Source organism: Borostomias antarcticus (genome assembly GCF_949987555.1).
Source record: "Borostomias antarcticus genome assembly, chromosome: 2".
In the NCBI taxonomy this organism is placed as follows: domain Eukaryota; kingdom Metazoa; phylum Chordata; class Actinopteri; order Stomiiformes; family Stomiidae; genus Borostomias; species Borostomias antarcticus.
The window spans coordinates 39,233,904-39,245,660 of record NC_140235.1 but is presented as its reverse complement, the minus strand read 5'-3'; the positions used below and the strand labels follow the sequence as shown (position 1 = coordinate 39,245,660).

Below are 11,757 nucleotides of genomic sequence, written 5' to 3'. Positions count from 1 at the left end.
ACATTTTAGTAGGCCTACTTACTGTGATGGGAATGAGTTGTGGGCCGACTGAGCATAGATTGACTGTATTGATTGGATTGAACACAGGTGGGACTGATTAGCAGATAAGACTGGTCAGATGAGACTCAAACAAGATGGAACACTGACCGTACCTGCTACAAATCAGGTACAAGATGGCCTGAAACTAAATGTTAGTTTGTCACCTAGAGAGTTAAAAATAAAGTAAAACTACTGGGATACTCCCCTAAGGACTACTTGTGCATGAAGGTCAACGGCTAAGCTAAATGAAACTATGGGGAAGTGTGCATGAGGTAGGAGGAAGAGGAGGTAACTGACAAATACATGTCTCGTCAGCAGAACTGCCTGGACCATAATTTAAAACTGTTAAATATCTTTAAAATCATGTCACCGCACAATGAGTATGCATTCACAATTTATTCTCCATCATCCTGGGCATGAAGTCACAAAGTTACACCAAGGGCAAGTCTAACAAGTTTCCACAGAATGTTAAAGGCACCACGAGGGATAAAAACTAAATAAAACCACTCAAGTGGAGAACAAAAGACAAAGCTTAGAAACTTAAAGGTGGCTCAGGAAACACCAGGGAAAATGCACAGCTACAGCAATGAACAAAGAACTGGACTGGGGGAGCTACATGTAGGCTATATATATATATATACACAGACTAGCAAGACAGGTGGAAACCAATCAAACAATCAGTGACACAGGTGTCCTCTCAATCAGTCAATTTAGCCAGTTGTAGTCCCAGGGTCTACTTTTTGTGTGTGGAGGGGGGGGGGGAATACAAGAGGGACAGGCAACTGCGCCCCCTAATAACAGTTTTAATGGGGGAGGTGATGTAATGTAGTCTCGTGAGACCATCCTGATCTCGCGAGTTCACATTCTGCTTCTCACTCCATGCGTGCGTCGCTCGCATGGAAGAGTACCTACCGGTAATTTGTGTTAGGCTGCCACCTACTGGTGTCTTTTTTTTTTAAACAAACAAACAAAAAAATAAAAATTTAGCTGCTATTCAGGTACTAGGCCAGCAGATGGTGCTACATATCTAATTAGCAAGTGCCCAGATAGCGCTGCATGCTAGAGATATCTTAACTATAACCCTATCAATAGCTTTTTATGTCTGTAGACACAAACACACCTTCCATCCTTATAATCCACTTGAGCAAAGGACAAACACTGCTTGAGAAGGCCCCTGGGGGATATCAAACAACAGGTTGCCTAAAGCATTTATTGAACAAACAGAAGAACAAACCTTTCGTAGTACTTTGACTCAGTGCGGGCAGGCTGAACATAGTACAAAACATTTTCTCATAAACCTTTGAGCTGTGTGGTCAGGTGATGCCGTGTTGATGGGGGAGGGGACACAGACAGACAGGGAATCCCATGGTTTCACATTCCGGAAATAATATTTTCCCAGAGAGGGAAAATGAATAATAGCCTAATATTTAAAAAGTTTGTGCACTAGGCCATCAAAGGCCAACCTCAATAAATAAGCTGTCTAAACAAGCTGAGCATAAACATTTATTTAAACTTCCAATGAATCATCAAAGCGTCAGATAACGTCATAAAATACAAAATAAAGAAATACATAAAATGTTCTTGCCATGCCAGTAGCTCATATTGACCTGCCTACAGTTGATGCTGAGAACTGCGCTGGTGTTTTTCACGTCCCGTCGCCCTAAAGATGTCATTCATGCAGATATAGCGTGGAATAACGTTTTACTCAACAATTCCCTTGGAAAAAGCCAAACTGAACTAATTCACACGCGGCCTACAGGTGATAGGCTATTGTCGGTGACCGTGTGATGTCATTCGTGTGTCTTCACCAGACTCGGGGTGGGGTTTCTGTTTATAAGGTTACTGGCATCTGACTGAAACTGCATTTCCGTGCGCAGTCGAACCAGCGGCATCTCGGTGCGGACTCACCTCGGATATTACTCTCGAGTGCTTGACTTAAAACATGAATTCAAAGACATTTTGGTTGAACTTGGTATTGTTATTGGCCTGTGCCCCTGGGTGTCTGTCTCAGAATGGTAAGCTTTTCACTATTTCCTCACACCTCACAATAGGTATTCGTTCATATCCTATAAAAAAAAAAAAAACTAGACTTACCTTCCCATCGATCAATTGCATTCGTAATCATATATTTTCTATATTGTTCCTAAATGTCTCCTTTATCCTCCTATATTTTCTATAATGTTTCTAAATCTACGACCTATACTAACTAGCCTAAGCCCACCTGCCAGTTTTAGTTTGAAATTACTTCTGTTGTCCTCCTACCAATGATTCAAGCCCAGATATGAGAATTAATAACTTTTGGAATTGGTAATTCATTAGGGTAGAGGAGCAGGAACATAATGGCATTTAAGTTGAAACAAAAAAACAGCATTGATTATATAATTCACCAGAAAAGGAAGGTGGGTCTGAGGCTAGTTAAGCATATTAGACTAAGCAATGAAGCCAGAGGCAGGCAGACTAATGTTGAAGCCAAAAGTGGCAAAGATAGTTCATTCATGAGCATAATTCAATGTCAAGGGACCCTTTGAACATAGCTATGTAATTATGTTTGTCTCTGCTAGCCAACCATTTTAAGGCATCTAGAGGGGCCTTTTGCCCACATCAGGGTGTTTACCCACTGGGTTACATTTAAAATGTATTATTTAAGTACAAAAATATTGCTATTTTACAAATACAATATTGCTATTTTTATAAGTATTATTATTGTTATGATTATAGGCCTATACAACAAATTGATTACCTTACCTATAACTCCCCCAGTTAATAATAATAAAATAAAAACTGATATTTAACTGATATTTAAACATATGCATATGCTTATTTTGCAATAGCAGAAAGTCATCAATTTACCTCAAAATCGATTTTGCTGAATAACTCCTCTCAACTGAGATGTGACAGATGAAATATTTAGATGAGGTCTTCAGATGTAAATCAGCATTAGGTGTGGTGGGGTAACCTGAGGCCTGTACCTCTGGCTCCTCTACCCTAATATCTCTATCAGCTCCTCTACCCTAATATCTCTATCAGCTCCTCTACCCTAATATCTCTATCAGTAGACATAAGTTAACCTCTTGGCTACTGCAGCTGTCAACCATCAACCATCAGACACTAAGGAATGAAGGAATGAAGGAAGGAAGGAAGGAAGGAAGGGAGGAAGGAAATTAATCAATTGTAGTTGATGACAGAGTCTCCACTGCAGCCGCTGCGTCACATTCGATGCCTGCACGTTCGTTGCCTGCGTCCGACATTAGAGAATCGCCGAGGGATTCGTTTCCTGATTTTTGACGGACGCTGATGGTTGACGCTGACGGCTGCGGTGGAGCTAGTTGCAATTTGCCTCAATTCTGCATTTTTAAATATTATTCTCCACCACTTCGTCATCATAATACAATTGTCTTCTCTCCTTCTTAGACCCATTGGATGATTTGCGAGGCTTCGGCGGCGAGGAGACGGCCTCCGGCGTGGCGATCAGCCTCACGGCCCGCATGGTTCTGGACAGCCGCCTGACCACCGTCTTCCTCCCAATCGTCTACATCATTGTGTTCGTCGTTGGGCTGCCCACCAACGCCATGGCCGTGTGGGTCTTCCTCTTCAGGACCAAGAAGAAGCACCCTTCGGCCATCTTCATGGCCAACCTGGCCCTGTCTGACCTGCTCTTCGTCATCTGGACCCCCCTGAAGATCGCCTACCACATCAACGGCAACGACTGGATCTACGGCGAGGGGCTGTGCAAAGTCCTGATCGGGTTCTTCTACGCGAACATGTACTGCTCCATCCTCTTCATCGCCTGTATTAGTGTTCAGCGTTACTGGGCCATCGTGCACCCTCTCTCTAAGCATAGGAGGAACAACCATGTGGCCATCGCCGTCTCCATCACAGTTTGGGTGTTGGTCTGGCTGGTCACCACGCCTCTCTACCTCTACGACCAAACGGTCAAGGCCACGAACATGGGTATCGTCACCTGCCACGACATCACCAGGCCTAGCCAGAGCCACATCGCCGCTGGCTACTTCCTGACCATGGGGATCGTGGGATTTGTAGTTCCCACCGTTGTGTGCATCGTAGCCTACGTCCTCATGCTCAGGTCTCTCAGGAACTCCATGATGGACGCCGCCATCGCCGCAAAGCGCCGCAAAGCGGTGGTTCTGATCGTCACGGTCCTGGTCATGTTCCTGGTGTGCTTCACCCCCAGTAACATCATGCTGCTGGTGCACTACTCCCTCCTACTGGCGGGAAGAGTGAACAACGGCTACGGTTTCTACATCACCACCCTGTGTCTGGCCAGCCTCAACAGCTGCGTGGACCCGTTCATCTACTACTTCATCTCGGAGGAGTTCCGGGAGCACGTGAGGAACACGCTGATCTGTAGGAGCGAGAGGACAGTGGAGAGGATGAGGGTGTCCTTCAGCGCCCTGAAGTCCTCCAAGAAGAGCAGCACCTACACTTCGGACTCGGGAAACACCCAGAGCAGCTCGTGTTAAAGAGGTTGCCTCGGGTGGCTTTTTTAGCAAGAGGGAACAAAGGGTTCCTGACAGAGTTTCTGACAGACATGCAGTATCCTGTGTTTAAAACACACTTCTCTTTGTGTGCTTGTGACGCTGCAACCCGATAGCTGTTATATTTTCAGCTTTTCACTCCCCCAAAATCCTATCATTCTCTCATTGAACATTATACAGACAACGAATGATTTGACTGAAGGAGAAAGAGTCATAATACACAGTTTATCCATCATAATTAGTCAATTTTTAATGGTGCAAATTTGTGTCTCATTAAGCTATTTTAAGTGTTTATTTTGTACTGTCCCTTTAGCACTGACGGGTTATGGTCACCATGTTCATCAAGTTAACCACACTTGACTTACATTATAATACCCATAATCACCCATGGAAATGCTTCTTAACACACTAAGAATGGCCTTTAATGTCATGTATAAAATGTATATATTTTCTATATATTTGTACTCTATATAATATGTACTGTATTTTAGTGTGCCTATTGTTTTTATCCTGGATATGAATTGTACCATTCTTGTTTTACAATAAATGAATGACTATTCATTGGGCTTTGTTCTTTTGTCAGGTACAGGTAGTTGGTATTTGACATTGGTTCCTCTTCACTAGTGACCTGAGGAGCAGAAGGGGAAATTCATCCCACGTGACCAGGCTTAGAATTACATAGCCTACTCACAACATCTCTTTTCTTGTTTAACCTTATTTAACCACAACGCAAGACTGTTTACATCCATGAGAGTTTGCTGTGCCAGAAGAAAAGATCAATAAACTGGTTAAACTTTGTACCCCTTCGTGATTTTGTCTCCCAGCTTCAACCACCGAGACATTTTGACACAAACGACCACAACTTTCTCTGACATAAACTAGCCTATACTACGCATTCTAATAGTCTTAGTCATTTTGCGGTGTAATGGAAATTCACAGACAGCAACAGTCCCGCGTCTCTGTGTGCGTGTGTGTGTGTGTGTGCGTGAGTGTGTGTGTGTGTGTGTGAGAGTGTGTGTGTGTGTATGCGTTCGTGTGTATGTGTGTGCGTTCGTGTGTGTGTGTGTGTGTGTGTGTGTGTGTGTGTGTGAGAGTGAGAGAGAGAGAGACTCCCACTCAGGAGTGAGAATGTACAGGTAACCTGACTCCGTCACTCTTTGCTTCCGTGGTTGGGTGTGTCTCATCAGTATTGGTGGTGGTATCGAACTTCGGACGGAAGTTAAAGCGCTCAGACAGCAGGCTCTACCAGGCATAACATTCAGACAATCGGCTACGTAATTTACGGGCAATGGCATCAACGCGAATGCTTAGTGTCTTGGTTTTGTTCGGATTTCTGTGTTCATCAAATGCGATAACCGGTAAGTTTTCGTCAACAATCGGATTTACTACCAATTGTCTGAATTTGTGTTTAATTTAAGTTCGATCGTTTACATTGACCCTACAACGCTGTCTGATTCATGGTTTCTTGACCGTGGTTTCTCACTCGCAGGTGGACAAGTTGTAGCCTTGGCAGCCAGCCAAATCTAAAACGTATCGTAGCTCAGAACGTCTTTTGACAATCAAATGAACAACGTTTATTTCTAGATCAATCAAAAATATATTTAGAATAATGGTTTAAAATGTTGAATATGAGGCGACGTGAGGACGTAGTTTACATTTTATTTTCAGGTGTAGACTATTTTAAACATGTTCCATTTACAATTACATTGTTAAGTTGTGTCATATAGTCGCACAGGACTGAGCAGATACATTCAGGGGTGTCGTGGTGACTAGAGAAGTGGGTATACTGTGGCAGAAATGTTAGAAATAGAAATAGAAACTATTAAAAATAGTTTTAAAAAGTGGATATACTGTGGGTCCATGGATAAATACGTGGGTATATTCCATATACCTCTGTATATCCTCCACTACACCACTAGTTAATGATCCCATATCAATTGCATTTGTTTCTAATCTGTGACAACAGGAAAAGGGCGAGGATTCATCGGGGTTGTGGACCCACAGAATGCAGATCGTATTGCAGTGGACGTTGAGACGGCGGACACGCTGAAGAGTGGCCTGACCACCATCTTCCTCCCCATCATCTACATCATCGTGTTCGTCATTGGGCTGCCCACCAACGCCATGGCCATCTGGGTCTTTCTCTTCAGGACCAAGAAGAAGCACCCTTCGGCCATCTTCATGGCCAACCTGGCCCTGTCTGACCTGCTCTTCGTCATCTGGACCCCCCTGAAGATCGCCTACCACATCAACGGCAACGACTGGACCTACGGCGAGGGGCTGTGCAAAGTCCTGATCGGGTTCTTCTACGCGAACATGTACTGCTCCATCCTCTTCATCGCCTGTCTCAGTGTGCAGAGGTTCTGGGTGGTGGCTCACCCTCTCTCTCAGCAGAGGAAGGATAACAAAGTGGCCATCGCTGTTTCCATCTGCATCTGGGCCTTCATCTGGCTCTCGACCACCCCCCTCTACCTCTACGAGCACACGGCCAAGCTCCAAGACCCCAACATCACCACCTGTCACGACGTCACCGTCATCCATGCCAGCGGCGACCCCTTCTCGAGCGTCCGGTACGCGTTCTACTACTTCATCGTCATGGCGGTGCTGGCCTTCCTGATCCCGTCCATCGTCATCGTCGTGGCCTATATCCTCCTCCTCCGGGCGCTGGGGAACGCCATGGCGGACGACAACGCCGCCAAGAACCGCCGCAAGGCCGTGTTCCTGATCGTGACGGTGCTGGTCACCTTCCTGGTGTGTTTCGTCCCCAGCAACCTGACGCTGGTGATCCACTACGTCCTACTGAAGGACGGCGTGGTGGACAACGGCTACCGCGTCTACATCACCAGCTTGTGTCTGGCCAGCCTCAACAGCTGCCTGGACCCCCTGATCTACTACTACGTGTCGGAGGACTTCAGGACGCACGTGAAGAATACGCTGCTGTGCCGGAGCAACAGGACGGTGGAGAGGATGAGGGTCTCGTTCAGCTCCATGAAATACTCCAGGAAGAGCAAGGCGTACGTGTCGGAGTCGGGGAACACACAGAGCAGCACCTGCTGATGGGTAACGGGACGCGGGGACGAAGGGTGGATAGAGTCCATCGGCGTCTTGAGGACTGTTGGCGCGCTGGAATTCTCGCAAGCGCCCTGTCGCAGTGAGGCGACCGGGGTACACACACCACCAAGGCCATCTCACTGGTACCAAACTCATGGATGTTAACTGGGTCATCGTCACAGAGAATGATAGCATTTGACGCAAGGAGAAGAATTCTGTTACCCATTTATGCAACAAAGAAGCATCAACAGGAGTAGTTACGAAACTTAAGTTTGAGCTGAGGACTACTGAGCTACAGAACATAAAATGGCTGCCTTTGTCCTATCTCTACATGTAATTACTTTTGGAGACATATTGCTTGGAAGTGTGAAGAATGCAATGGTTTAATTGATAGACAAAGAAATCAATCATTTATTGAAGGTTGTTCTTTGTCCTGTCGTATTTAAGGTTGACTGAAACCACCCACTCGCTTGAAGTATTTCAGGTTTCCAGAGGTGTAAATGTTGGTCCTGACCTGTGATGGTTGCCTGAAAGCACAAGGCACAGCTCTTTACTTAAGTGAAAATGTTGTCAATTGTAAACATGCTATTGCATAGTGCAAACATTATGTCCATTAGCAAAATTGAAGTGTTGGCATTTGATTATATTGAGTGCTAAATGACTGTGGTTTCATGATTGTTATTGATAATTGAAATATTTATATCATAGTTGCTTTGAACCTTCAACGTCTTCCATTATTTTATGTTTTATGTCTATATATTGTTTGTCTATATATTGTATGTCAGTGCCCAGTGACATTTTAAACCACATTTGTTACTGATTAAATCTACTGCTAAGCTTTAGTTTCTGTCTTCCCTTTGTGGTCTTTTGAGGTGAAACTCTATGACTCATGTAACTGAGCACATTCCACAGTTTGGAGTCTTAATGAATCTCGCCAGGTCGCTAAAAGATGCGACAACAAAGTGTCATTGTCAGGGCTCCTGGTGTTTATCTCTGCCTACCTGTTTGTGGGACGACAATGTCTGGAATTCTTGGAATGCCTCACACTTTCAGTGTGGCAGTTGGTGTCGGTATACTGATGTAAAACACATTTACTCTCCAGTGGGAATTAGCATGTGCTTGTACACAACTGAAATTCGGGAGATCCTCACATGAAATCGGGTGTCTCACCTGTTCCTCTCGGTTCACTGTGCCGGTCCGAGATGTCGGAGGGCTCTGGAATGTGTGAGGGCGGGACGGGACATGCTGTTTTTCCTCTGACTCACGGATGGCAAGTATCTGTTTAGGAACCCGGAGGAAGCAGCAGCAGGGTTGCCTGTCTGTCAGAATAGGTTTTCCCAGAGGAACTTTAAACCCATACTTCCTAGTATCCTAAACCCATACTTCCTAGTATCCTAAACCCATACTTCCTAGTATCCTAAACCCATACTTCCTAGTATCCAAATAACAATTATCCTTTCAAATTGTCTGTGTTTGTTTGACCAGTCCCTGATATTTTATCAGTCTTAAACTATGCATTAGCGGTTGCAAGTTTACTGGGAAAAGAACAGGTTCCATCCATCCAGCCCACTCCCATCTCACACCCTGAGGAAAATTCTTTTGAGCCGAAAAACGTCTCATCTTTTTTTTTCTATGTCTGCCACAGCCATGGACCAATAAAGGCTTTTAAACTTTTGCATTGGAACAATATTCCTTAGACATTCTTTAAGTTGCCTGCAAGGATTTCATACATTTAGATACACTACAGAGGAGACCAACTTAAACATTTGTATTGCTATTTGATCCAACACTTCCCAAAGAGCACCTGATTCTGGTGTGTTTGACAGGGGACCCAGGCATCGCTCATATCCAATTATTTCAACCTCTTCCATCTTTCTTTGCTCTGTTCTAACAGGCTAAAAACCCTCACATTGAAGATTCTCGAGACGACTGTAGCTTTGATCTATTCCTATCCTCTTCTCCTACAGTGTTGTTGTTGTAAATCTTGAGTGATGTTTACATTTCCTGTGGCACTGAAACATCTTAAGTTTTATTCTGTACCAGTGCAACAAGTCTCACCTCATCTTAGTTAAAGTTTAACAATTGACAATGATGAAAGATAAGGTGGGGGGGGGTAAGTGGACCCTGTCTTTACTCTGTAGATAACAAGCAGGTCAGCTCAATGGTGTCCTTTTGTCCACACAGGGGCCTATTCTGACTGTGAAGCCCCAGGCAGTGGTGGGGTCTCACCTCCCCCTACACACACACACACACACACACATACACACGCACTACTAGAAAGCAGAATAGCGGAATACGCAGTCTCTGGAAATGTGCTCAGCCCGTAGCAGTTCTATACAGAGTAACCTGCCTTGGGCTGATTCTGAAGTGATAGATGGCCAGACTGCCCTTTGTCATGAGGGCCGTGCGTCACTAATACCAGCCTTTCACATCTACCACAGACAGAACCACTCCCTAACATTCATGACATTCACACAACCCCCCTGAGATGCCAACCATTAGAATCCCTCAGGATGGAGATATCACCCACGGGCCCTAGAGAGACCTGTAAGGAGAGACGTGGTGGTGAGGGTTGTTGTTAGGGAGTGGGGTAGGCTACAGTAGAGGAGGTGTCCATATATACCTGTGTTTGAGGACCCCGGGAAGAGCAGCTGCTGCCATGTGAGGAAGCTAATGTGGATCTGAACAATAAACAATAAATAATAATAATAACAGCTGCTGTGCAGCACTGAGTCGGGGCCGGGCGATTTGCGGAGGAAGAGGATGGGTCTCTGCCCGGACCCTAATTATTTAAAACTTCTTAAATTACAAAATATCTTTAAAAGAATGTGTCTGAAATCAAACAGTACAATGCCTGAGTAGACATTAGCATGTTTATTCTGCATCATCCGGGGCTTGAACTCACAACCATAGACACCAAGGGAAGGTCATGTTCTGGATGATCCATGTGAGAAGCTGGCAGTTTGGCATCTATCTATCTATCTATCTATCTATCTATCTATCTATCTATCTATCTAATCTGCTCCATGTTAGACAAACTGTATGAAGTTTTTTCATGTCTTTTTCATGTTTTGTCATGTCTTGCTAATTGCAGAGTAGCTGCAGCTGTGCTCAATCAGTGGCAAGTCAATCACACACACACACACACACACACACATACACACCGAAGCAAGTACTTGTCCTGAGAGATACTGGATATTTCAATGACTCACATATGTTGTCTCTTAAACAATGTGACAAACTAAGATTCATGTCTCGTGTCCTACATTTCTAAATGCAGCTATGGTGTGTGTTGCAATTTCCTCATAGCGCCAGGACCTGCCCAACCTGTTCTGCAAGTGCCGTCGCCCTGTGAGTAACAACTAGGTGAGCCACAGCCTCCATAGCGAAGTATTACACTACTTTACTGCCTTGCAAAAAACTGTGTTTCAATTGGCTACTATATCAAGATTCAAGATTTCTTTATTATTATATTCATACAAATATATAAGGGAGTAAAACGCTTGGGTTCTGGCTCCTCAACAACAACAACAGAATAATGTTTTACAAGAAGATAAGAATGATAAAATGGCAGGTGTGTGAAAAGTGCAAATGTGCATTGCTTGCGTGTTAGTGTCTGTGTGTGTGAGTCTACAGTCCGGGTGTGTCAGCGTCACAGGCATGCAGGCAGCAGGTTCATTGTTCAAGAGCTTGCTAGCCTGGGGGAGAAGCTGTCCCGGATTCTGCAAGTCCGGGCCGTGAGACTGCGATACCGTTCGCCAGACGGCAGCAGCTGAAACGCTGTGATTGAGGTGGCTGGTGTCTTTGATGATACCAACTGTAACTCCGTTGTATATCTCTGCATTGGGCAACTGCAGCGCTTTGCTGATTAGGGCAGAGCCGTTCCGGGGTCATCCCTATATTCCCCGGGTCCTATGTTCCCCCCAAAAAAGGGTTCTATGTTCCCCGGGTCCTATGTTTCCCCCAAAAAAGGGTTCTATGTTCCCCGGGTCCTATGTTCCCCGGGTCCTATGTTCCCCGGGTTCTATGCTCCCCATAGTGTTCCCGCAGTTCCTATACCACGCTATGATGTTCCGAGTTAGGACGCTCTTGTGCTTGTGTACAAGGCTCGTAGGTTCATGGGCCCGATGTCAAACTTAGCCTTTTTCACCACATGGTCAGTGTGCACGTC

The 11,757-nt window shown here is 44.9% G+C and overlaps 2 protein-coding genes across 3 annotated transcripts; both read left to right on the top strand.

Annotated features, from left to right (window-relative positions):
• Positions 1 to 1,922: 1,922 nt before the first annotated feature.
• On the top strand, positions 1,923 to 5,071 carry LOC311319825 (proteinase-activated receptor 2-like). The gene is made up of 2 exons (XM_084451431.1): positions 1,923 to 2,054; positions 3,451 to 5,071. Exons 1-2 carry the CDS (start codon positions 1,982 to 1,984, stop codon positions 4,518 to 4,520), a joined length of 1,143 nt encoding a protein of 380 aa, XP_084307557.1. The 5' UTR covers positions 1,923 to 1,981; the 3' UTR covers positions 4,521 to 5,071.
• A 504-nt stretch (positions 5,072 to 5,575) lies between these two features.
• f2rl1.2 (coagulation factor II (thrombin) receptor-like 1, tandem duplicate 2) lies at positions 5,576 to 8,420 on the top strand. Of its 2 annotated transcripts, none has more exons than XM_084451414.1 (2): positions 5,576 to 5,671; positions 6,502 to 8,420. In XM_084451414.1, the coding sequence occupies exon 2, from the start codon at positions 6,660 to 6,662 to the stop codon at positions 7,590 to 7,592; it is 933 nt and encodes a 310-aa protein (XP_084307540.1). In that variant the 5' UTR covers positions 5,576 to 5,671; positions 6,502 to 6,659; the 3' UTR covers positions 7,593 to 8,420. The 2 variants fall into 2 exon arrangements, with proteins under 2 accessions (XP_084307540.1, XP_084307539.1); XM_084451413.1 differs by having other exon boundaries at positions 5,622 to 5,893.
• The last annotated feature ends 3,337 nt before the right edge of the window (positions 8,421 to 11,757 follow it).